Source organism: Doryrhamphus excisus, linkage group LG1 (genome assembly GCF_037039965.1).
Source record: "Doryrhamphus excisus strain RoL-2023G ecotype Guam linkage group LG1, RoL_Dexc_Guam_v1.1, whole genome shotgun sequence".
In the NCBI taxonomy this organism is placed as follows: Eukaryota; Metazoa; Chordata; class Actinopteri; order Syngnathiformes; family Syngnathidae; genus Doryrhamphus; species Doryrhamphus excisus.
In genome coordinates this window covers 25,290,120-25,316,743 of record NC_136357.1, presented here as the reverse complement: position 1 = coordinate 25,316,743, position 26,624 = coordinate 25,290,120, and the positions used below count along the sequence as shown (strand labels likewise).

The window sequence follows — 26,624 nt, the reverse complement described above, 5'->3', positions numbered from 1 at the left end:
GCACACTTTATATCTGTCTTCACATCCTCAGCATGTACACACACACACACACACACACACACACACACTCTCAGGCATTCCAACATCAGTGCAATTAGACCCCCCCCCCTCCCCATTCAAGCTTAATTTCACGCCTCCAGCTGACCAGGGGCGCCCGCATCTACGTGGTGTTGGTGAAGGTTCTGGAAAGGCGTGTATAGGATTTACCTATCTATCTCGCCGCAGACCTGGCTGTTGAGCCGCAGCCAGCGCCACATGATTGTGTTAATTAATCTGCCATTGTGCGCGCGGGGAACAGCTGCACGGGCTCTTGTGGCGGCGCTGTCAAAGCAAAACAATGCCATGTTAAGCTTCCCCCACTGAATCTTCCATTACAAAGGAGCCGGCACAACGGGGCTAAATTCATAAATCCACAGATCAATTTTTACCAGCACTAATGTCTGACCTTTAAAGCAAGGGGGGGTTGCTGCGTTTTTACATGCTTCATTTAGGACTGAAATATGGTCAGATATGTGATACCTCGGATTTAGTCCAAATCCACCATCCACCCTCTACCCCCGCCCCCTCCAGCCTGGAAGACAAACACAGTCGAGTGATGGAGGAGGGATGAAGGTAACATTAGCGTGCGCACACACACACACACACACACACACACACACAGCAGAGCACAGAAAACACAATTAGCGGGAATTCATCAATCAATCATTATGGATGTGAACTAGAGAGAGAACAACATTTCATTCTCAACCAACTCACCAAAATCATATTGGTGTTCTTTCTGCTTTTCCAAATGCAAAAATATGGAAAACAGTATACACTTCCTTCACCATCAATTCAATGGAAAATAGCTAGCTAGCTAGCTAGGTAGCAAGGTAGCTCGCAAGATAGCTACTAGATACCTAGATAGCTAGATGGATAGTAGCAAGATAGATAGCTAGGTAGCTAGATAGCTAGCTAGATTGTAGCTAGATAGATGGCTAGATAGTAGCAAGATAGATAGATAGCAGCAAGATAGATAGTAGCAACATAGATAGCTAGCTAGATGGCTAGGTAGATAGATTGTAGCTAGATAGCTAGATAGATAGCTAGGTAGCTAGAGAGCTAGATTGTAGCTAGATAGCTAGCTAGATAGCTAGATTGTAGCTAGATAGATAGCTAGATAGTAGCAAGATATATAGATAGCTACACAGCTAGATAGCTTGCTAGATAGCTAGATAGATAGTAGCAAGATCGATAGCTAGGTAGCTAGATAGCTAGCTAGATAGATAGCTAGCTAGTATCAAGATAGATAGCTACATAGCTACATGGCTAGATAGATAGTAGCAAGATAGATAGCGAGCTAGATAGCTAGATAGCGAGCTAGATAGCTAGCTAGATAGCTAGATTGTAGCTAGATTGTAGGCAGTAGATAGCTAGATAGCTAAATAGATAGCTAGATTGTAGCTAGATAGAGAGCTAGATTGTAGCCAGTAGATAGCTAAATAGATAGCTAGATAGCTAAATAGATAGCTAGATTGTAGCTAGATAGATAGCTAGATTGTAGCCAGTAGATAGCTAGATAGCTAAATAGATAGCTAGATAGCTAAATAGATAGCTAGATAGCTAAATAGATAGCTAGATTGTAGCTAGATAGATAGCTAGATTGTAGCCAGATAGATAGCTAGATAGCTAAATAGATAGCTAGATTGTAGCTAGATAGATAGCTAGATTGTAGCCAGATAGATAGCTAGATAGCTAAATAGATAGCTAGATTGCAGCTAGATAGATAGCTAGATTGTAGCTAGATAGATAGCTAAATAGATAGCTAAATAGATAGCTAAATAGATAGCTAAATAGATAGCTAAATTGATAGCTAGATTGTAGCTACATAGATGGCTAGATAGCTAGCTAGATAGATACAGACAGGTACAGTAGATAGACAGATAAATAGATGGCGGGAGAGACAGGTCGACATATGGACAGACTAATACAGACGGTGCAACAGGCCGATGTTTAGCTAGCTAAACAGGGAGCTACGTATATTAGCAATACGGAGTATTCATGTAGTAAAAAGTAAATCAACGTCTACGATGTTTCTAATCAAGACACCAACAACCGACTTCAAACGCTTTCATCAACTTCCCCAAATGCTCGACTCCCCGGCGTTTTGTCTTTGTCTGTGAGACGCTGGGATGCCTCCAAAAGGTGGCGGGTGGCGTGCCCCCTCTCGCACCTCTCCGGTGGAAGGCACGGCCTTGGTGCACGCTTGGCGCTCGCCGAGAGATGGTGATGCACCCCGAGACAAAAAAAACAAAAAAAAAGGGAAAAGAAAATCAAGATGCCTGGCGCTCATCTCGCTCTGCAGCCGAGGCCTTCTGTCTCGCGGAAAAGACTCCAAGAGCCTGCTGAGTGCGCGGGACGAGAGTGGGGGGGTTGGGGTGGGTGTGTGCATGCACGCACGTACACGGAGGGGGGGACATACGGGACACGTTGAAGTGTTTTGACTTTTTTTTTTAAAAGGGGAACAGAAGCAACTTAAAGCTCCAAAGAAAGGCGTCGAGATAAGGAACGTCAAACGTTCCCTCAGAGTTGCCGACAGCAGCCAGCGTTGCCGAGCCAAATTTCCGAGCGGCGACACTGAATAATGGCAGTGAATTCCAAATCACGGCACAAATGTTCTTTTGTGACTTCTTGGACTCCAAAAAAAACTTGAGCGACTTGAGCGTGAAGGTTTGCAGATGGCGGCGAGGGTGACGGCGCGCTAGTCGGCGGCGCCGGAGTGACGCGTCTCACCTGTCCAACACGCCGAGACATCAGCTGGTGCGTTTGCCGCAACGCTGAGTTTGACGCCGGCGTACTTGACGTGCGGTAGAGCAGATTCTTGGGGGTGATGTCCTGTCATCTCCCCGTCCCTCACGGCCATGTTTTGTATTCACAGCTGAAATGTTAAAGAGGCCGTATCCAATCGCAAGAAGGACTTTTTTCCCTTCCTCCTGTGTGCTGCCTGATTGTCGGAGTACAGAAATAATCGTCATGGAAATAGATCCCATTGACAATGTGCCATGTTCATACTGTGAGCAGCTTGCGCCTGGTGAACATAATCCAGAAACGTCCTCCAAAAACTTCCCTGCACAAACTTTCCCTCATCCTCTCTTTGCCCTTCTCTCCAACAAGATGGAGCGGAGAGGAGGGGGAAGTGCGGGGCGCCAGCGGGACCGAAGACAAAATCCCGTGTTGTCGAGGAGCAGCAGAACAGGTCGGATTCAGGATCGGGAAGAACCGAGGATTGACCAGAAGAGCCTCACTTCCTCATCTCTGTGTCAAATGGGGAATACCTGCTTCTGCTGCGGCAGCACGATTACACCTCACCTACAAGCTCTGCCAGGAGAGCTGGCATTTGGACCCGGCGAGGGTGGCTCGTGGCTTAGCCTCCACTTAGCCGCCGCGTCTTAAGATGAAGGAGGAACCGGGAGCACCACAAGGGACAACGCCAGACTCTCTTGGATAAACCTGGGTCCTCCGGGGGGGAGGGGGGGGGGGATCTCACCGCCGGCAGATGGATAGAGGGCCAGGAACTTTTTGTTTGCTTGGTTAGAGCGCGGAAGAATAAAGCACCGATTCCAGAAGAGGAAGGATCTCCGTGTATGTGCAAGCATCTGAGGCCTAATCCAAGCCTGGGAATGGCTGCAATCTTGGGGGAGACATGCACAAACAAGCTAATCACCGGCATAAACATATGCAGCGTCGGCTGCGGGGTAGATAAAAAGTATAAGGGGGTGGGGGGGTGGTGGAAGACTCATCAAGCACATGTTCAAGTCCGCATGGGAACGCTACCTGAGGCTGCCGCATTCAGAAGGTGCCGCTCTAATAAGACGACAACGCCACGACACGTATGCTAACACGTCTTCTTTTGTTGCCTTCCCTCAAACAAACACCTTTGCTAATTTGGAGACAAAACATCCGCCGCCGCCCTCGTCTTCCAATCAATCAGCAGCCCCCCCCGGCCCCCCTACTCCGTGCTAAATTAAAGAAAAGGTGGGACAATAAGTGTAAAGCGTCAAAATCGCAATTGCGCCGCATCTTGCAAAACCAACACTTAGCTTTGTTACCAAGACAACTGAGACAATGTGATTGGCGCCGCGTCGTCTGGACTTGCTCCATGACGCGTGAGCGGCTTAAGAGCAGATCTAGAGGCGGGAACGCACAGACTCAGCCCTCAGCCATCGCGGATTGAAGATAGTCCGGCAAAGCACATTTGCATGCGACACCTTGCCAAGGAGTTAAGCTCGGCGGGGGCTGGCGTCGTCTGCACATGTGCAAACTGCGCTTTGGACTCAGCACTTATGTTTAAGTCGCGATAAGCCCGCCGTGATGCTGCTTGCGAGGCTCAGCCCAGCCAGCGACAGCAGAACTAGGATTTAACGTTCCCATTTAATGCATCTATCTGGGAAAACAATGATACATCCTCCGTCCCCACGCCGTCCACGGCCACCAAATGAATTCAGCGCGGAAGCTAATTAATCCGCAAAGGTTTCATGTCTTAATCCCCAAAGTCAAGGGGGTCATTGTCCTCACAAATGAGGTCAGCTTCGCTCCCGGCGGAAATAAAGAGCACAACACGGAGAGAAGAGGGAGGAAGCTCAGACGGGAGGTGATCCTGCGGCAGGAGGCGCGGCAGCAGAGGGAATATCGAGTCCATATTTGATAAGCGAGGACGGTATTGCGGAGATTCTGTTACAGAGCCGCGCGTGGACCTGGAACGCAACTAAGACCAGAATGTTCTGTGTCTGGCTTGGCAACATTTGACAAATAGACAAAGAGGGGAAAAGGATTAGATGTTTGCCAAGATTCCGCACAGAGACCTTTTGAGCCAGGTGGATGAAAAGGTCCGCGGCGACTGTCAGCAGGGCGAGTCAGACCCCAAGCATCACGCAGGACCGCCGCCATGAGGCGGGCCTCCATCTGGTGGGACGACAGGCGCCACACACACACCACCAGTCGCCAAGCCGTGGTCCGGAAAGGGGACGCAACAGTAAGATGATAGTCCACACCTATGCCCCATTAGACCACCCTAATGGGAGCGTTCCAGGCGCCCTCTAAGTCATCCAACGGAGGTTTAGCCCACTGCAGAAGGCCGGCCAATCGGAGCCGGCTCATCAGCGGGTCAGCCAACAGCGGGCCAGGATGGAGGCTAGCTGCACGAACAAAGTCCAAGAGGACACGATCAACAGCTTGGTGCAATCTGCCACAGTCACCAGCAGGCTGGATGAGCCAACTCCGGAACCTTACGGATCATCTGTCAGAGAACCGTCCTTCATCTGAAGGTTTTGGACCACGGGCCGGTTTAAGAAGCCAAACACAGGCCGCTCATGGTGCATACCAGGGCGTAACGGAAAGTAGTCACTACCAATGTAGGACCAGAGAGTGCCCTGAGCCGGTCCCCCAACGGCACCGATTAAGGACATCCTCAGCCGGTTTGGACGTCTTGAAAAGTGTGGTCCTGTTCCGGGTTCCACTACTACAGTAAGATTCCTTGTGCTGAACTTCAGTCGTGTTTTCTCAAAGAGGCTCTTTATTTGTTCTAGCCATCGTTAGCTTGTGGTCCGCTACCAAGAGATGAAAAGTAACGGGGGACAACTGTTCCACCACATGTTGGCAAAAAGTTTGTTTGCAACAAATCGTCAGCTCCTCAGGATGAAGGCGCACACGATGTCGCCGAGTTTGATCACTGCATGACGATTGTGACGGCTCTCCAAGAAAACTCTGCGAGCAAACAAAGCGAAGAGCTGGAGAATGAGGGGGAAGATGAGGGAGGGGTAGCGGGGAAAGGGGGGTGGGGGGGGTGCTCGGCTTTGCAGCAGACATTTCATTTCCAACTCGTGCGAGAATAAAAGGAGGTTTACGTTGTCATCCCCCTGCTGTTGAAATATGACTCTGACCTGACAGAGGGAATTAAAAATCTGCTAATGTCACATTGTTTGACGCCTCACTGGAAAATCTGCTGTCAGAGTCGCTGTTTGTCGATTTTTATCAACTGGAGGGTTATTACATTTCAAGAATGTGACAATTAAAAATCCCTCAATCAACTTGAAAGGTGATGAGACGGAAAACAAAAGCACACCGGATGTTTAGACCCCTGGAAGTCTATGGAATTCTGTCAAAAAGACGGAAAATATCACTGAAAGTGAAAATTGAGGCACCTCCCATTGACAACGTCGGAACGACCTTTGGAAGTTTGCTTAAATTATGTTAAGTTTCAGATCATGAGTTTTTCCGGATTTGGAAGTGAGCCCCGAAAGATGTTTGGGATGGCTTTGAACACTTGGGTTCAGAGAGTTTTTTCCAACACTGGCTCTCTGTGACATCACAGTGAGCCGGATGTCCTTATATGGGCATTCCCAGGTCAAAGTGATACAGACTGTTAGCTGTAACGGCGGCGTGGGCGTGCCCAGAGGTGGAATAAATGAATCCAGCTGGAATAGGTGCAGAATCTGGAAGATCCAGACAGCTTTCTCAATACAAAGGGCTGAAAATGAGCATTATAGGTCTAATAATCATTCAGTCTGAATGCAGAAAGGAAAAGTGACCAGCGATATAATTCCGTGATTGTCCCAATAATCAAGTTTGTCCAACTTAAAGTTTTCATCCCTGAGGAGGGGCCATCCATCGTCTACTTCCTGTGCAGGTCACGAGCGGCAGGATGTAAAATATGTAAATCTAATTGTGTCAACGAGGCAAAGCGCCGCAATCGCTCTTAAATACGTCAGAAATCGACCCGAGCGGACAGTCCCAATGTTCCAGCAGGGAACGTTGTATCCCTTCTAGGAACGGTGGCATTGATTAGCGAGATAACTTGATCAGGATCAATTGACCAGTGGGCAGAGCTTCCAGAATCTTGATCTGCTGTAATCTGACAGGTTGCCATGGTGATGCTGAGGCTGCAGTCCACCATGGTGTCCTGTCCCCCCGAACCCCTAAACCTCGAACCATCAAAACGACCCCACCCTGAACGTCAACCGTTGAGAATGTCTTTGTTTTGTGGGACTCCTCAGCCTGGTTGATGGCGCCGCCGCCACTGCCGCCGCCACCGCCGCCGCCGCGTCTCAGAGGATACGTAGAGGAGAAACAGATTTAAAAGGACTGAAGGAAAAAAGCTCAATTGTTTATTGATTTTATAATAGGCTTAGTGCAAGAAATAAAGTGGGGGCTGGCAGGGGGGCGGCGTGGTCAAGGCGAAGCGCCGGCGTGACAAACACGGGGGCTTATGTTCAGGTAGCGCAGGAAGGGGGGGGCTTGAAATGAGGGCCCTCCCCGTGTTTTCCGGGGGCATTGTTATCCCGCTCTTAAACCAGTGTCGACATAATCGCTGCGTTCACAAGCAGGGCACGGCCTCGCTCGCACGGCGGTGGCGGCGGGGGCCAAATATCTCGGCGAGGGAGCGAGGAAGCACGTTTATGTTGAGGAAGTTATTGACGTATAAGGACAAGTGATACAATAGGAGTGTGTGTGTGTGTGTGGGGGGGGGGGGGGTGATATATGGATGATAACACTAATTAGCTCGTTTTGTTTGGGGCACAACACTCATTAAAAACCCAGTGGGGCCATTAAAGTTAGCGTCCCCCCAAACCGCCGCCGCAGCCTCACTCAGCGTCACTTTTAATGGCTGCCGCTGCAGGTTGTTGGCGTGAGCAAAGATTTGTGGGACTTGTGTCACTCTGCCCCCCCCCCCCATCTAAATGTTCTCTCACACGACAGCGACGCCAACGTCTTCCTCTTCCTAGCTGTTTCCCGGCAGGAACAAGAAGGAGGGGCCCCGGCGTGCTTGTTCCCAGCTTTGCACGGCGACGTCGGCGTAATACCGACAAACCCGCGATTGAGTGCGGCTCGCAGAGCCATACGGCGCCGGTTGCTCCACCGAGGCGCCGGCCTGCCAGGATTAGACGAGCAGGTGTAGCCCGGCGCTAACAGATAGAGCACAAAGCCCGCCGTCTCTCTGGGGCTAGCCCCGCTAAAGCTGCTGCTCTGCTAACGGGAGCGCCGGAGTGTACAAACATGACAACTGTCATCTTGTTTCACTCGGAATCTGCTCGCTCCTTTTGTGGCGCAAATAAATAGAAACGGATTAAATGTCGTGTGTGCAAAGCTGGCCTCCGACAGGGGGGGGACGGCCACTGCATCAGCAGGGGGCGCCGCCCGCAAGCCAATGCGACGACTTAAGAGTTAACTGTCTGTCGCGTGATACGTTTCTCTACATCAGGCTATGAAACAACTAAATGCTGATGTTCCTGTAGGCCTGCCAGCTGGCCCTGTGAGGCCAAACTCAAATCTGATTGGATGACGAAACGGCTCATAGCGTTGAAGTGACATCGGTCCAGCACTCCTGGCTCTGAAGGCCCCGGGCAGATTACAATTCAGGGAAAAAAACTACTATAAGGAAGCATTGAAGCAGACTCAATGAGGAAAATAGACGAATATAGAAGAATATTAATTAATATTAATATAATTTCTTGTGTTTAGGCCAGCTGAGAAGGCCCTGCTGGCCCTGACTGCACACCATCATGGGACGTCGACATAAGCGGTTGTTGACATGAACAAAAATAGCCGACTGGGCGATAATAATAAATAATGTATAAACGCACTGAGAGTACACGAGCGGTCAAAAGTTTGGAGACGCTTTCTCATCCAATACCATGATAAAGTGTCTCTAAACTTTTGACCGCTCGTGTACTCTCAGTGCGTTTATACATTATTTATTATTATCGCCCAGTCGGCTATTTTTGTTCATGTCAACAACCGCTTATGTCGACGTCCCATGATGGTGTGCAGTCAGGGCCAGCAGGGCCTTCTCAGCTGGCCTAAACACAAGAAATGATATTAATATTAATTAAAAGTTTGGAGACGCTTTTTCATGCAATAACATGATAAAGTGTCTCTAAACTTTTGACTACACGAGCAGTCAAAAGTCTGGAGACGCTTTCTCATCCAATACCATGATAAAGTGTCTCTAAACTTTTGACCACATGAGCAGTCAAAAGTTTGGAGACGCTTTCTCATGCAATAAAATGATAAAGTGTCTCTAAACTTTTGACTATACGAGCAGTCAAAAGTTTGGAGACGCTTTCTCATTCAATAACATGAGAAACATTTGACTTTTAACGTATGCTAACGTATGCTAGCTGCTGGCGGGATCAAACCTGAGACCCACAGCACTAATTTCTCGGAAAGGTTGGTCCGTATTTTTACTTTTTTGATTAGCATTACGGCGAGGTACACGACCAGTCAAAAGTTTAGAGACACTTTATCATGTTATTGCATGAGAAAGCGTCTCCAAACTTTTGACTGCTCGTGTACCTCGCCGTAATGCTAATTTGTGGTCGTGAAAAATACGACCACAAAAACGGACCAACCTTTCCGAGAAATTAGTGCTGTGGGTCTCAGGTTTGATGCTGCCAGCAGCTAGCATACGTTAGCATACGTTATTTAGCGCACTGAACAAAAACATGGCAATCCTTTGTGTAGTCACTAGTTGAACTGCAGGCAAAAAGGCGTCCAATCATACGCTAACGGTAACGCTTGGCCGTGTTACGTCGTAGTCTACTTACTGACAGCTGCAAGAGGGCGAGATACGAGCGAGCCAGGGACACCAGGCCGGCAAAAGCGCATCTTGTCGGAAGCGCAGCGGTGCAAACACCCAGGGTCTCAGGTCTGGATATTAGGAGTGTTGATGAGATATATGAGTTTGCCATTTGCCCGCGTCTCACACAGAAGCAGCCGCCATATGGCTGCTGAGAGAGCCCCCCCCCCCCATACTCCCCGGCCCCCCCGGCCCCCTTCCTCCTCGCGCTGCCTGACAGCTGGATGGCTGCTAACTGGGGACGAGGAGGCTTGGCAGCTGCGGCTGAGAGCAGCGCTTTGATGCCGCTCGGCCTTTTGCACCGCTCTCTCTCCATCTCTCGCACGCTCGCTCGCCCCACCAGCCGCAACCCGGCAAACTTTCCACCAGTCGGACGGCAGACAAAAAGGGCAGCGGCGAGCAAATGAAAAGTCTGCCGTTTACGGCTGAACTTGATTGGGAAGTGGAAGCGCAGGACGAAGATTCTAATTGGCCGGCCTCCGAGGATGACAAATACTTGTTGCGGCATGAGAAGGGATGAGGGCGTGAGGAAGAGAACGTGAGGAAGAGAACGTGAGGAAGTCTTGCTTTCTGGAAAGGTCGCCTAACTTCACGGCTCTTTGCTTTCGGGTCAAAGCGCAGCCTCATGGCGCTCATTGAGCTATGAGACACCCCCGTGATGAGGCGCCGTGTCTCATGCGACGCTGGTACTGAGATCACGTGACATGGTGCAGCTGTGCCAGGGTGTCTTCTCATCTACTTAACGTGAGAGACCTTCTCCTATCTGGCAACCTCCTGTCTAAAGGCCTCTCATCTCATGTCTCATCCTCACCCAGCTAGCTAGGCGCTATCTCATGTAGCTTTTTACAGGATCATTTGTGACCTCGCTTTATCATCTCATGTTCTCATTTTTAAGTCACAGCAAAATCATCTCATTTCTCATGTTTTTCCTCAGTTTCAACGCTTTTTTCTCATGTCAGCCTTTTCTCACTCCAGCGCATTCAATCATCTCATCTCATCGTCTTCTTCATCTAGACTCATCTTTCATCTCAGGTCTACTTTTTGTCTTATCTCATGTTTGTTGCCTCATCTCACGTCTCATGTTGTCGTTTTCATTTCTCATGTTTCAGTTTTCTCATGTCACCTTAGCTTGTGAGAACTTTTTCTCATCGTCCTCTATCTAGTCTCATCTTTGCTATCTCATCTTTTCATCTGTATCCCCTCTCATATCATCTCCATCATGTCATATTCATCTACGCTCATATCATGTCCACCTTCTCATTTTTCATCTAGGCCAGCTACCTCATGTCATGTCCAACTGGACTTCATCTTTTCTCATCTCATATCAGTTCTGCTTTTAAAGTCACATCCAAAATGTGTAATTTCTCATGTTCTGGTCATGCCGGGAGGAAACACTCTCATGGCTGACATGTTCTCATGCGATTGAGGAAGTGGATGCAAGTGGATACGTTGGCCATGAGGATGAGAAGATCGAGTTGGAGCAAACGTTCGTTCTCTCGTTGCTGAATGAGAAGTCCTCATCAAACTTGATGGCCACGGTTTGACCCGGGAACAGATGATCTCCATGAGAACAACCGGGGCGTTGTTGCATGAGGATGATTGAACGCTGAGGCTTCCGCTGGCGTGAATGCTTTTTGTTGCGCCAACAGGAAGTGGCGACACAAAAAGAGTTGCTGTAAACTTCCTGTGCAAAAAAGCTCAACTTTTAAACTTGAATATCAGCTGATCTGTTTCTCCGCTTCCTTCCTCTGACCCCCCCCGAACCCCCCCACCACCCACCCCTGACCCCTCCTTCGGAACCTTCCATCTCTCTCGTTCTCTCCCAGCTCCCCTGTTGCTGCCTGCTGTCGAGCTGCTGGTGGTGGTGGTGGTGGTGAGGGGGGGGGGTGCGAGGGGGGTCGGGTGTAGTGGGGGGGGGGCGCTTGGCTGTAGCGGAGGAGAGCAGCTGGGCAGGCTAACAGGGAATGATAATGACCTCCGAAATGTGCCGTTCGCTCCACAACAATAGTGCGCTCAGTGGCCTGGAAAATTGTGTTCATCAGCGAGCTCTGCTCACTTACTAATTGACATTGCCAAATATTTTAAGAACAATTGGAATGTGAAGGGAGGGGGGCCGGGCGGGGAAGGGGGGGGGGTATTTGGTGAAGAAAGCTCAGAGAGATCTTAATCCCTGGACTTAATTCCTCCCTCACTGGTGCCACCCTCGCTCGCCCACTTTGTGATCGGGAGATAGCGCATTTCTCATGTCACATTTCTCATGTCAGCGCCCTCGTGTTGACACAAAAGACTTTTATGTGACCTGTCAGCGGGGTTGGGGGGGGGCTGGGGGGGCGCTGCTGAGAATGAGACAGCGTGAGCGGAGGAGGAAGAAAGAATGATTCCTCAGTGGCGCTCCTCCATTTTTAATGAGGCAAAAGGTCACGCTCGCGCTCGTTCACGTGCACCGCCGCCATCATCATCATCATCACACCCAAGTTCACTTGTTCAAACAGCCCCCCCCACCTTCCTTCCTCGCCTCATGTGCATTCTCATCCTCTCATGCCAGCACGCGGCTGCCATCCATACTTTTGATAACAGATCTTCATGCTAGAAAAAAATATTCATCTCAGCTCATGTTTTTTTCTCATGTTATGCAACTTCTCATGTTACTGTATCATGTCTCGTCCTTGGTCTCAGCTCACCTCATCTCATCTCATCACATGTTAACTTGTCCGGTCTCATCTTTTTTCTTATCTCGTGTTTTTAATGTCAGCACATTGAAACTTATCTCATGTTACTCTATCTTGTCTCATTCTTTGTCTCAGGTCATCTCACTTTCTCATCTCATCTTGTTAACTTGTCTAGTCACATCTGGTCTGGTCATTTGTCTCGCCAATTTGTCTCATCGTTTGTCTCAGGTCATCTCAACTTTTTCCCAGCTCACCTCATCTCATCTCAGGTTAACTAGTCCGGTCTCATCTTTTTTCTCATCTCATGCCAACTTTTCTCATGTTTTTAATGTCATCACATTGTCACTTATCTCATGTTACTCTATCTTGTCTCATCATTTGTCTCAGGTCATCTAACCTTTTCCCATCTCATGTCATCTCATCTCCTGTTACCTTGTCCAGTCTCATCTTCTTTGTTATCTCATGTCAACTTATCTTGTGTTTTTTATGTCATCACATTGCAACATCTCTCATGTGACTCTATCTTGTCTCATCATTTGTCTCACGTCATCTCAACTTTTTCCCAGCTCACCTCATCTCATCTTATGTTAACTAGTCCGGTCTCATCTTTTTTCTCATCTCATGCCAACTTTTCTCATGTTTTTAATGTCATCACATTGTCACTTATCTCATGTTACTCTATCTTGTCTCATCATTTGTCTCAGGTCATCTAACCTTTTCCCATCTCATGTCATCTCATCTCCTGTTACCTTGTCCAGTCTCATCTTCTTTGTTATCTCATGTCAACTTATCTTGTGTTTTTTATGTCATCACATTGCAACATCTCTCATGTGACTCTATCTTGTCTCATCGTTTGTCTCACGTCATCTCAACTTTTTCCCAGCTCACCTCATCTCATCTTATGTTAACTAGTCCGGTCTCATCTTTTTTCTCATCTCATGCCAACTTTTCTCATGTTTTTAATGTCATCACATTGTCACTTATCTCATGTTACTCTATCTTGTCTTATCATTTGTCTCACGTCATCTAACCTTTTCCCATCTCATGTCATCTCATCTCATCTCCTGTTACCTTGTCCAGTCTCATTTTCTTTATTACCTCATGTCAACTTATCTTGTGTTTTTTTATGTCATCACATTGCAACATCTCTCATGTGACTCTATCTTGTCTCATCGTTTGTCTCAGGTCATCTCAACTTTTTCCCAGCTCACCTCATCTCATCTCAGGTTAACTAGTCCGGTCTCATCTTTTTTCTCATCTCATGCCAACTTTTCTCATGTTTTTAATGGCATCACATTGTCACTTATCTCATGTTACTCTATCTTGTCTTATCATTTGTCTCAGGTCATCTAACCTTTTCATCTGTTCTCATCTCCTGTTACCTTGTCCAGTCTCATCTTCTTTATTATCTCATGTCAACTTATCTTGTGTTTTTTATGTCATCACATTGCAACATCTCTCATGTGACTCTATCTTGTCTCATCATTTGTCTCAGGTCATCTCACCTTTTTCTCATCTCATCTTGTTAACTTGTCTAGTCTCATCTGTTTTGTCTCACCAACTTGTCCTGAGAGATATTATAATATCTCACACCATATGATATTTGATGTCTACTATATAATGTCATATAGTTTTCTCAAGGTTTTTTTTTATCTCATCCATCTCATTGTTGCAACTCATCTCTTCTCATCTGTGAGTCGACCTCATGTCCAAGCATGAGAATGCCATCCAAAGTTTGCAGACAAGAAATGAGACGTCCTTGAACAAACTAGTTGCTCTTCATTTAGAGAGAGAAGATTCCGTGTTGGGGAGCGAAGATGAGAAATGAGAAAGTGAGTTTGAAGTGCACATTATTCCAGATCTGTGAGTATCCATGCGGCGTAAACACACTCGCTCGCTCGCCACCGCCGCCGCCGCCGTCGCCACCACGATGCTAATTTATGGGTCCCGTTTGCGTGTTTCGTTCTTAAAGGCTTCCAACTTTCCCCGGCCGAGTCTTTCCCCGAGTCGCCTTCGCTCGGCGCGCTTGGCTCCCGCGATGTCAAGCCGACGTGATAGCGCCTTGACGTACGCGTCGCATTAATATGCAAAGAGGCTACCTGGCGCAGGACGCCAGCCTTCTGTTACCCCAAGATAAATATTGTCTTTTCATTATAAAAACATAAAACAGGAATGCCAGACAGGAGGAGGGAAAACGACGCCTGCCTGTGTGTGTTTGTGTGTGTTTGTGTGTGTTTGTGTGTGTGTGTCTGAGCAAGAAGCCATGTTTTGGCATCAAGCGACTCCGCTCTCCGATCTTTTTCCGCCTCCTCCATTTCCCCGATCGCCATCCCGGCTTCATAAGCAAGCAGGGAAGCCTAACGTGATCATTAGGACATAAAACGTCCTGATAAATGTTTCATAAGCCGGCCGGCCGGCAGCAAGTCACACGGGACCGCGACGGTGCTCGCCCTCCATCAAACACACTTTCGGAATACAATGGGAATTTTACAGGATCTAAAAGGGCCCGGGCCCAATTCCCAGCATGGGCAACATTTACAAAGAGCACATGAGAGACGACCACGCGGAAATCAGATGAACTGTTGCTCGGGAGAGGAGAGACGAGGAGGAACAAAAATACCACGGAAAAAGGCGTCAATCAGCGTGGCTCGCTGACAATTTGCATATTTAAATAAAACTTTATTATCAAGCGGCAGACACACGCCGCATCCTCACCTGCTTTACATAAAACTTTAATCATAAATACTACCAAAATAATTCATGAAATACTATTAAAAACTTAATAAGTATTAGTCTTTCGTTCAAGTTTTTCTTTGAAATTAATAATTGTCCAATAATTAATCAGGTGAGTTGAATTCAAATTAATTAATAACGATTAGTCACATTACAACTACTGTATGTCTGAAATATGCTGCTTTTACTGTATTGCATGATGATGTGTACTTGTGTGTACTGTAAATATTTAGATGTAGTTTTTGCTAAAAAGACACGTATGGAAAACTACAGTTTTATAATTCATGAAATACTATTAAGAACTTAATAAGTATTAAGATATTTACACGTCAATCAAAAGTTTGGAGACACGTGGCCATGTTATTGGATGATAAAGTGTCTCCAAACTTTTGACTGGTAACGTATCATCACATCTGCAACAACCGTGACCCAACCCCGTCCATGACTCCCAAAGAGGGGGGGGGGGGGGGTACCCACCTCTTCCTATGGCCATAAAGTATTTCGTTCAAGTTCCTTTTTCTTTGAAATTAATAATTGTCCAATAATTAATCAGGTGAGTTGAATTCAAATTAATTAATAACGATTAGTCACATTACAACTACTGTATGTCTGAAATATGCTGCTTTTACTGTATTATTACTGTATGATGTGTACTTGTGTGTACTGTAAATACTTAGATGTAGTTTTTGCTAAAATATACGTATGGAAAACTACATTTTTATGCTATTATGAACAATGAAGGGTTGCGTTCAAGGACATCCCGTATTTGATTTCCAAGCATCCACATGCTATTCTTCTTTGTCTTGCTGTTTATTCAGATCATATCATAAAGCTGTTGTGATATTCCGAGAGTCCGTGAATGCACCTCCAGAACAAGGATGCCGTAATTATGTTAATTAACGTTTAAATAAACGACCAAAAGGTGACCAAGTGTACTTGCTGATTAGTTCAATGACTATGAGCACAGCATGACGACCAGGAGAACCAGAGTACAGAGGGGGGGAGGAGCCACCTGGCGTGGCCCAGCAAGGTGAACTGTATTCGGGTACACGTTCCGAGCAGCCGGTGTGACGCCACGGAGGTCTCTGGCAAAGCTCTGACCGCGGCGCTGGCGTTTTGAGGTGGCTGATGAGGTTTTTCGTGTCGTGTTTTTACGTCCCGCCATCGCCGAGTGTTTGGGCGAAGACACAAAAAGTCAATGTTTGTTTACGAGCGTGCTAAGGGGACGTTATGAACGTCACAGTTGGGGGAAAGTTTCGGTATGATATCATAATTCCCTCATAAGACATTTTCTTAATTGAGTTTTTTTATCTGATTATTAAGGATATGTTGAAGTTTCTATGATTTGCCAGCATGCATGCTTTTCTGTCATAGCCCCGCTAGCTAGCTAGCACTAGGAGTGTTTATCGTCATGCATAGTCATTACCGACACTCAATCTACTTTACTCGCCTTTTAATGACGTATTAATTACGCCGTGTTACGTGTGTGCGTGTGTGTGTGTGTGTGTGTGTGTGTGTGTAACGCCACATGGCACTAAGATGAATATTCAGTCTTCACAACCTCGGGCACCGAGTCACATTTCAATTTGCACGGCGCGAGAGAGCGCTCGTCTTGTTTGTTTGAGCCGCGCTAAAGACCGCGGGATGTGCGGCTAATCCCCCGCCATGTTTTTCGCCGCCGCTGCGCTTCTTCTTACCAAATGGGACACACGAGGGTGGGAATCGGGGGGACGGTAAGGGGGCGGCGCCAGGGGAGTGTTTTACGACGTAAGTAGTGTGAAAACAACCCGGATTAAGCGTTTGTCTTTTCCTTCAGCACTTTTATTGAAGAAGATGCACGCTAGCTCGCCTTCGTTTAACGCGTCAGCTCGTCTTTTTGATTCGCCGTCTTAAACAGGCTCCGCCCCCCCCCTCGCCCGCCGCAAGATGAAAGCAGTTTTTGACCTTCGTTCACAGTTGAGATGTTATCGTTGATTACTGTAATTCAGCTCCGAGTCTCAAATTGTGGTGAGTTGGCGGTGGGTGGTTGCACAAGCTTTGACGAGCGCACGTGCACACACACGTGCACACGCACGTGCACACGCTAACAGACTTGCTGTTTCTTTTTACAAAAAAATCAGCGCTATTAAAACAAAACAATGCATAGATCACATCCTGTTTGCTGCTCAAGTGATAGGCGCACATATTGCGGTGCACGCACACACACACACACACACACACACACACACACACAGAGATGGAGCAACACCTTTCTGCACGTTTTGTTCTCACATACGAGAGCGTCTAATTTGAGAGTCCCTCTGTTCCAGTTCACAAGTTGTTGGCGTCTTTTGGACTGTAAAACAGGAAGTAACGTTTAGAAGATGTTTTCTCACCCGTCCCCGCCCCAACGCTCCTTTAGCACGTGACAAACGTTCATCCGAAAAGGACCTGCACGCACCTCCGCGTCGTAAAGGGGGGGGGGGGGGTTATTTCAATGTTATATTTCAAAAGGTATGTGTACATGTACGCTACTAAAATAACTTCAGTGTTTTTCTTGTAAATGTTCTTCTTAGAACATTCATTCATTATCATTCTTTCATTTTCTACCGCTTATTCCTCACGAGGAAACGCGGGGGGTGCTGGAGCCTATCCCAGCTGTCTTCGGGTGAGAGGCGGGGTACACCCTGGACTGGTGGCCAGCCAATCACAGGGCACATATAGACAAACAACCATTCACACTCACATTCATACCTGTGGACCAGGGGTCTCAAACACGCGGCCCGCGCCTTGATATGAAAGTTTAATGTTAGTGCGGCCCGCGCAAGTTTGATATGGATGCCGTATAGTATCATGTACCCAAAAAAAATTATTACGTTTGATTAATGTTCATGTTAAAGGTTAAATAACTGTTAATAGTTATCCTCCCTATCCATGTGGAAGTGGTAAGTTTTTGGCTATTTATGTTTAAAGGAAATAAATTGAAGGCTACCGTTTAGGTCGCTAGCTCTCTAGTTTGCGAGTTAGCATGTGTCTCAAGACCCTGCAGTTGCGCAATATGTTGTAAATAAAAAGAGTATAAATGTGACTATAGTCGTGTTTTGTCATGTCTACAGGGCTCTAATAATGCTTTGTTCATTTTAATCTGAAAAAAATCATTTGTCTACCCACCAACTATATGTGGTTTCTTAAGTTTTTATTATTATTATTATGTTTATTTATTACTGATTGATTGATTTTCTTTATTCTTGATTTGTTTATTTATTTTTCATCTTATTTTGTGCAGAAAAATAAAAATTGAGATATTTGAGAACAGTGGAATGTTTTATCAGAGCTTTTATTGTAGAAAATCGTAACCAAAGCACTGAAAAATTTTGTATATTTTCGGTTTTTAATAAATGCGTTTTTTTTTGTTGGAAAACCTGAGTTTGAGACCCCTGCTATGGACAATTTGGAGTCACTAATTAACCTAGCATGTTTTTGGAATGTGGGAGGAAACCGGAGTACCCGAAAAACCCATGCATGCACGGGGAGAACATGCTTCTTAGACTTCTTAGAACATTATGAATTTATTCCCATAATATTCTAACTTTTCTACCAAGAACCCAAAAACGACTACTTTACTTTGTGTCAAATATATATTTTTTTCATATTTCAAGCTGTATGCTAATAAAAACGATATTATATTTCTTGTACCATTACAAAATTTGTTCTCCTGAGAAATACAAGATAGTGACTTTATTCATGGAATAGTTATGACTTTATTGCCATTTTCCACAATATCATTTTCCAAAACGTACAACTTTATTTGTTGTTTTGTTTCACGGAATTTTACATTTGAAAAAAAAAGGCCCAGAGTCCACTGAAGAAGAGTCGCGAGCGCTAGCCGTCGAGCTAAAATCTCGATGCCGGACTCAGTCCGGGCCGGAAAACAATGAAGCTGCGTGAAGTTATTGAAAGATAAACTAGCGTGTTTGTAAATAAGCCGTCATTGTAAAAAAGGACGTATAGCGATCACAGTGTTCTTGCTTTTAATCCGACATGCTGCCGCGGGAGCCGATTTAAGCGCTATTTTATTTCGGCGTCGCCGCGTGACGGACGCTTGTGAAGTGGAGAAAGCCCAAAGAGTCAAAGAAACGGGAGCGCGCACAAGAGCGAGAGTGAGTGGAAGCATTAAAATGCAGAAGATAATTGCATCCACGACACCCCCAGCCTGTTGAGAAAGTGTTATGTTTAATAGTCTCTATAAAGAAAATAGCTTTTTATCTCGCTCTCATTTTCATTAATTCCTAATTGGGGTGGGGGGTTGTCTGTTATTATTTCTTAGATTAAAATAAACATCGCCCGTCCCGTGTACAAACCCATCACACTACACGCGTGTGATAAGGACTTCATGCCTCTGTGAATAAATAAACAATTTCATCTCCACTGGTGGAATTAAGTTGCTTACAGCCTTAAGCTAAGACGCTCTCATTTATATTTATTTATATTTCTCTCCAAAGACTTAAAAGCACGTTGCGGCTTTGGCAAATTAAGTTCACCGTCTTCTCTTTTTTTTGACCTGCTTTATATGTATATCTTTAATTAGTGTCTTGTTTAGCTTAAACTGACTGATTATCGCGCAGTCGTGACCTAATTACCGCACGCGCTTTCTCGGCGCCCTGAGGAGCTCGCCAAAGTTACCTTTAAAAACTTGTGTAATCATTGGCAACGGGCCTGGCTTAATCCCCGTAAACGTACACTCGAACAACTTCAAGAGGGCCGCTGACGGCTTTGTCGGACGCCGTGCGATGCGTGCGTGGCGGATGGCGCTAAGTGTTTGAGCGATGAGAACCTGTTTTTCATTCCGCGATGAAATTGGAAATACGTCTGAATCTACAGAAGACAATAAATGAAGGATTAACTGTTTCCCTGGCTTCGTTGATCAGACCTCCACCCCCTCCAGGGAGACCCCCGGTTCAAGTCCCGGTCAAGCACCCGGGACGTTCTGGCATTGAGCGTTCCAAGACGTACAATAGATTCCCGCTTACCTGAGGAAGGAGACGAAGGATGCGGGCTGTCATCCTGGACGCTTCCCGTCTGCGAGTGTCCGCCTCCGGCCCCGCTCTCCTCCGTCACGTTGGAGGAGCCCGGGGTGGTGGAGCGGCTGATGGACTGGGACTCGGGGTCGCTGGCCGAGCCGCGGCGTTCGTCCACGCCTTGCTGCTGGAGCGCCTCCTCCATGCTTCTGCGGTCCTTGCCGTGGACGCGAGAGTGGACGACCATCTGGTGGTAGGTTCGGAAAACCCGGCCGCAGTCGGGGCATTCCGACGGCTTCTCCTTCAGGTTGGAGAGACCGTAGTCCATGTTGGGGTTTCCCAAGGTGGGGGTCTCTGCGCCGATGTGGTGAGACATCAAGTCAAAGCCTCTGGCGTCATCCTTCATGGACATCATGGCGGCGCCGGCGACCTTGGAGCCCTGCAAGGCTTCGGAGAGCTGCTTCTTGGAGCCGTCAGCGGAAGCCATGAGGGCAAAGTCTTGTTTCTCCTTGGAGAACGAAGCCACGGCGCCGGCCATGTCCTCTTCCTGCCCCGGAGTTGCGTGCTGCTGCGGCTCCTTGGGCATGAAGGCCCGGTCCATCGCCATTCCACGAGCCATGATCTGCCAGGCTTGGTAGCTGTTGAGGGAATCCATCTCCGCCACCTTGGCGGCGGCCTGCAGGCGCTCCATGCAGCTGGACTTGAGGGGCGGGACGAGGTTGAGGCAACCCAAGAGGGAGCGCTTCTCGTTGTCGCCCAACCCGTGACCGATCCCCGCCGCCATGGGTCCCAGCAGCTTCCCGAGCATTTCCTTTTCCTTCATGGCGATCCCGGCTTTGGCCAACATCTGATGCTGCTCGCTCAGGCTGTGCTTGTCCGGGGAAAGGAAGCCTCCTTGGAGACAGGAGATGTAGCGGGAGTACAGGTTGGCGTGGGCTTCCTGAGCCAGGCTGCTCATGCTGTTGACGGACGCCATGTCCTGTTCGCTGGGCTGCGGCGGCTTGCTCTTGATAGCCAGCTTGTTGAGATGAACTTTCATGTGGTTCTTGAGGAACCAGGGTTCCTTGAAGCGGCGGCCGCATATTTGGCAGCAGTGCTCAAAGGAGTCCTTGTGCTTGCGCATGTGGCCCTTGAGGAACCAGGCCTGGCTGAAGACCTGGCCGCACACGTCGCAGCGGAATTCTGTGGCCATCTGCGTGCCGCCAGCGCCGCCGCCGCCCTGACCCTGCGTGGTTTCTGCGGTGATGTGGGCCTTCTCCACGTGACTGATCAGCTCCTCTTCATGGGCGGCGGCGAACTCGCACAGCGTGCATTTGTACGGCTTGTGGAGGATGCGGATGTGTCGATCCAGCTCCTCTCGCTTCTTGAACTTCCCCTTGCAGAAGGTGCAGCGGAATCCCGTGGCCGGGATCAGGGACTGCTCGTCCTGGGCGCCGGTTGGCTTGGGGGAAGACGACGGCTGGGCGACGGTTTCCGGAGTGATGAGGCCCGACGGCGGAGGGAGGCCACAGGCCGAGCCCAGCGGCGGCTGGAGGGCGTTGCCGCCGCCGCCGCCGCCGCTGCTGTTCAGACTCAGGTGGGGCGTCTGGGGGGCTTGGAGGAGGCCGCCGCTTCCTCTCATCTGCTTGTCCCTCAGGATGGCTCGCTCTTCCAGCTCGTGGAGCAGCCTGTTCTCTTCACGGACCCGGCCGCGACCTTTGCCCAGGTTGCCTAGCTTGTGGGTGCGCAGGTGAATCTTCAAGTTGCCCTTTTGAGCCGCCCGGTGGTCGCAGTAGGGACACTTGAAGGGCTTCTCGCCGGTGTGTGTGCGCATGTGCAGCGACAGGATGCTGTTGAAGCGGAAGCGTTTGCCACACAGCGGGCAGGGGTACTTCCTGTTCTTGCGGGCGTCATCTTCGATATCATTCATCTGGGACATGATGCCCAGGTTTTGGCCGTTGAGGAACTGCTGCAGGTCCACGCGTCCGTTCAAGCCGCTCAACGCTCCGGCGTCGATGTCGCGGTTGAGCTGATTGGCTAAGAGCGCCATTTGGCTGCTGATTGGCTGACTGGCGAGGGCGGCGTGGTGGCTCTTCTCGTCCAGAGGTGTGGCCGCCTTCTCCTCCGGGATCTGCTGCGGGCGGTGAAGGTCAGGAAAGGCGTGTCCCAGCTGGGCGGTGAGTTGGTGAAGCTTCTGACTGATCGGGTAGCGGCCGTTTAGCACCGCGCTGCTCAAGTGGGCTTCGGTGTCAGGCACCGCAGACGACATACCAAGGCACAAGCTAGAGTCCTCCATCCTGTCACACAAGAAGAAGACGGAGGAGAAGGTGGTAAATTACAGATCTACTAGGTCCGATTAAAGAGCTGCATCAAAGACTCTGATTTTAAAAATTGTGACATGACCAAGGTCTTAAGGACCCAATACAGGAAGTCCTTGGTTTGTGTAGGCTCCAGTTTTCATAGAATTCGGTTTTAGACAAACACCATGGTGAGCTAACCAGTCCGTTTGCCCTTCTCTCAGTGTGATGAATGGACTGCTAATCTTTTTGGGTTGGGTTGAGTTGAGTTGGGACACTATAGACAGATTCCAGCCAGGAAATTAATCATCTTTATTCTGTGTGTGTGTGGTTTATTTGGTCACATGACACACACAGAACGATAAAGAACTCTGCCCGGCACGGAGGAGGTGTTCAAGCCATCCATGCATCAATATTTGAGGTCTTGTTTTGTCAGGGAAGCCCGGACTGTCCCAGGCCAATTGAGAGGCATAGTCTCTCCAAGGTGTCCCGGGTCTTCCCTGAGGCCTGCCAATGGTCGGATGTGCCCCATGACCAAGGTCCGAAGGACCCAATACAGGAAGTCCTCGGTTCTGTGTAGGCTCCAGTTTTCATAGGATTCGGTTTTAGACAAACACCATGGTGAGCAAACCAGTCCGTTTGCCCTTCTCTCAGTGTGATGAATGGACTGCTGATCTTTTTGGGTTGGGTTGGGTTGAGTTGGGACACTATAGACAGATTCCAGCCAGGAAATTAATCATTTCTATTCTGTAAAGAACTTGGAGGAGGTGTTCAAGCCATCCATCCATCAATATTTGAGGTCTTGTTTTGGCAGGGAAGACCGGACTGTCCCAGGCCAATTGAGAGGCATAGTCTGTCCAAGGTGTGCCGGGTCTTCCCTGAGGCCTGCCAATGGTCGGATGTGCCCTGAACACCTCCCCAGGTAGCCGTCCCCAGCGTTTATAGTACTGTCTCGTATTGGAGATGGTGCGTTTGTGTACCTGATGAAGCGACCAATGACAGCCTCGTGTTGTGTTCGTGGAAAAGGTTGAAAAAAGTTTTTTTTCCTCCAGAAATAAATCAGCATTTTGGAGCTAATAATGAGTGTGTAAACACCGCGAGCGGCACTTAATTAGGCTACTTGTGCCCATCCTATCAGAATTGCGCCAATTACACGCCCTAATGAAACGCAGCGACGCCATTGTGAGGACGGCGGCGTAGGACTACAATTAGGATGTTAACAACGCCACTTAAAGCCAGGGGTTGACTCCAGCCAACAACCGGCTTATCTGCCGCCGGCGCGCTCGTCTACGAAGAAGACGATTTAGGTTTGATGTCAATCGCTACCTATGTCTATTTCTCCTTGGCGTTCCCGTTCCTGGTGGTGCGGAATGACATGTAAAATAGAAGCTGAAACGCGCATCCATCTGCTCTCCAGATGGAGAGGTATAAACACGTCGGTGCACGCTTCCCCTGGCTGCTGCCGGGGTCAAAGCCGCCCAAACAATAAGCGCACTTTTGCTTTGCTCGACAAAATATTGTATAATGTCTCATTAAGCTGATTAGCACGCTGCCTGGTAACAGTGGCGGCGACGCCGCACGAGCGCAATCATCAAGAAAAAAAATCAGCAGCCTTTGAGGGCGCGTGGAGGCAGCTGAACGTGCGCACGCACGAGCGCGGGCCTACACGCTGTCGGAGGAATCCACAGTGCGGTTTGTGCTGGCCTTCGTTTCAACCAGTGGGAGCTGGGGGGCAGGGGGACACAAGGGACTACTGTTCTTCCTGCCCCCCGACACCACGGCCCGGCCGCATTCTTATCTGCAAACATGAATCCCACTCGCTTTTAGGAATGCTTCGGGACGCTTGCTTGCAGGCCGCCCTCGGAATTCTCCGCCAGAGCCCCCCCCCCCCGCCGCTGCACCGGCTTATGTTGGCTTTTATTGTTCACTTTGGCCTGAATCATCACTTCCTGGTGCTGCGATTGTGCATTTGCGTACTGACGTGACATGTCCGCCCTCCGGTAGGTGCCCCCGCCTCCAGCACCTCAAGCTTGATACATTGGATTCCTATCAATTTAGGAATCTATTTGCTAGCAGGATTTGGAGAGACACTGAGACCACTGTACCGATCTGGTTTTCCTCGGTCTTTACATCACTTCCTGTTCTGTTCTGTTTGTTTCCTGTTTGGCGCCAATGCAGTTTCTCCGCTAACTAACATTTAGCGGGAGTCCTTGAAAATTATTTACAATCCAAAGACCTAACTTGAACATAAGTTTGCACCACAGTTCATAATTATCAGCAGAAAAAAAATATATTTTATTTAAAAAAAAAAAAAAAAGGTACTCGAGCCAGTTCCATGTGGCAGCTTGAAGGGGGAGCTATTATTTTTCATCATCCAGACAGCCGTCGGTTCTTAAAGGCAACATAGATCAATGACGTCAAAAAAATGGCAAAAAAATATATAAACGCCTCATTAAAAATAGGAACATTATTATAATTTAAATGCTAATATTAATATTAATGTTAATGTTAATGTTAATGTTAATGTTAATGTTAATGTTAATGTTAATAAATAATAAATAATAAATAATAAATAATAAATAATAAATAAATAATAAATAATAAATAATAAATAATAAATAATAAATAATAAAAATAAAAATAAAAATAAAAATAAATATAAATATAAATATAAATATAAATAATAAATAAATAATAATAATAAATAAATAATAATAATAATAAATAATAATAATAATAAATAATTATAAAGAATTATAAATAATTATAAATAATAATAAATAATATATTTTTGATTTGTTTTGTACACTGCTTTAATTAATAATACAAATACTTCAGGGAAAAACATAAGAAAAATATTGTTTTAGAAATATTTCGAAATTTTTTTGGTGAGGGGGACACTCCATAAATAATATAAATAATATATAATAATATAAAGACCTCTGGAAAAAAATATAAAAATAGGAAAATTAAGGTAAAAAAAAAAAGAAGTAAAATGTCCACAGTAAGACTTATAGGATATTGTCATGATTACTCTTCTTATTCCGATGATGATGATAATTGGAGAGCCAGGCGCCCGCATGGAAGTTTTGTGGGGTTGAGCGGGTGTGCAACGTGCGGCGCCGCAGCCTCCCCTCCATCAGCAGGCGTGCCGGCATTGTACAAGAAGTGATTTGAATGACGCACACGGCCGCCTTTTGGAATCAAAATCTGTGATTTAAACTAGGCTGATGAGCTGTTGCTCATTTGAGGAGATAGCAGCCGTGCCCTTTTCTCCAATTTGATTCCCGCCTTTATCTTTAACATACAACAAAGGCACATAGACAATGGAATAATGTGAAATGAACTGACAAATCCACTTTGTGTGTGTGTGTGTGTGTGTGTGTTTTACAGACGTATCCTGGCTGACGAGCATATGCAAATGAGCTGCATTCATATGCGCGCCTTGCTCCCGAGTCATTTTATATTTTTCCCCCTGATTAAAAAGGACATTTCTTATGTGACACCCCCCCCACTTCCCCCACCCCACGCTCATATCACACACACACACACACACATGCTCTCAGACAACAATTCAATATGCGAATGTCCTCTAAAACCCACGCCACGTGTTTAGCTTTAGCGACTCACCCCGCGCGCGCGAAATCAACAACCGACAGCGTCCACCCGCCGCCGCTCGTGCACGTGAGTGGTGTGGACCGGAAGGTACTCTGTCCCGGCTGTGGAGCGTCGCCGTGCACGAGCTCATCACTTCCTGACAGCGGCGCAAACAGCAGCTCATTAAAAAAAGAACAAAAAAAAAAAATACACACTTCCTCCTGCACTTTCTCACCTTCAGGTGCGGGCGAGCACACACACATACACACACACACATACACACACAGGCGTGCACTGTCTGGGGCCTCCTCCCGAGTGTGTGTGTGTGCAGCTCACAGTTCAATTCAGTCTTATCAATATTAGCAGGCATCATAAATGCATGAGGGATTTATATGTGCTTCAGTCTAATTGTAAGCATATCAATTATTGAAGCAAAGGCAATAGTGGGGCTAGCTATTAGAAATGCTCATTATAAATTCATACGCAAATAAACAGTTTCGGAATATAAAGCTTCTCTCCTGGCCTCTCTTTGGCTTTGTCATTAAACTTTGGAACATTTAAGACCAGTGCGATCGAAAACCTATTAGTCGGACTTTTTTTTTTTTTTTTTTTTTTTTGTGCATGTCATGCATCAACGTTAAAGGCATCGACTAATCACGATGCAATAGCTCATTAGGTGCTAATGCACGGGCTGCTGGCACCCGGCTAATCCATCTTCATTCACCGTGTACACGCTCAC

General features: G+C 47.4%; 1 protein-coding gene across 6 annotated transcripts in view; it reads right to left on the bottom strand.

Annotated features, from left to right (window-relative positions):
• Nucleotides 1-26,624, bottom strand: part of znf536 (zinc finger protein 536) — a 227,522-nt gene that overhangs the window by 96,899 nt on the left and 103,999 nt on the right. For all 6 annotated transcript variants that reach the window (XM_058078810.2, XM_058078805.2, XM_058078804.2 and 3 more), the window contains one exon: nucleotides 20,025-22,288. In XM_058078810.2, the coding sequence (XP_057934793.2) occupies nucleotides 20,025-22,287 (2,263 nt within the window). In that variant the 5' untranslated portion in view covers nucleotide 22,288. The remainder of the gene's footprint in view (nucleotides 1-20,024; nucleotides 22,289-26,624) is intronic.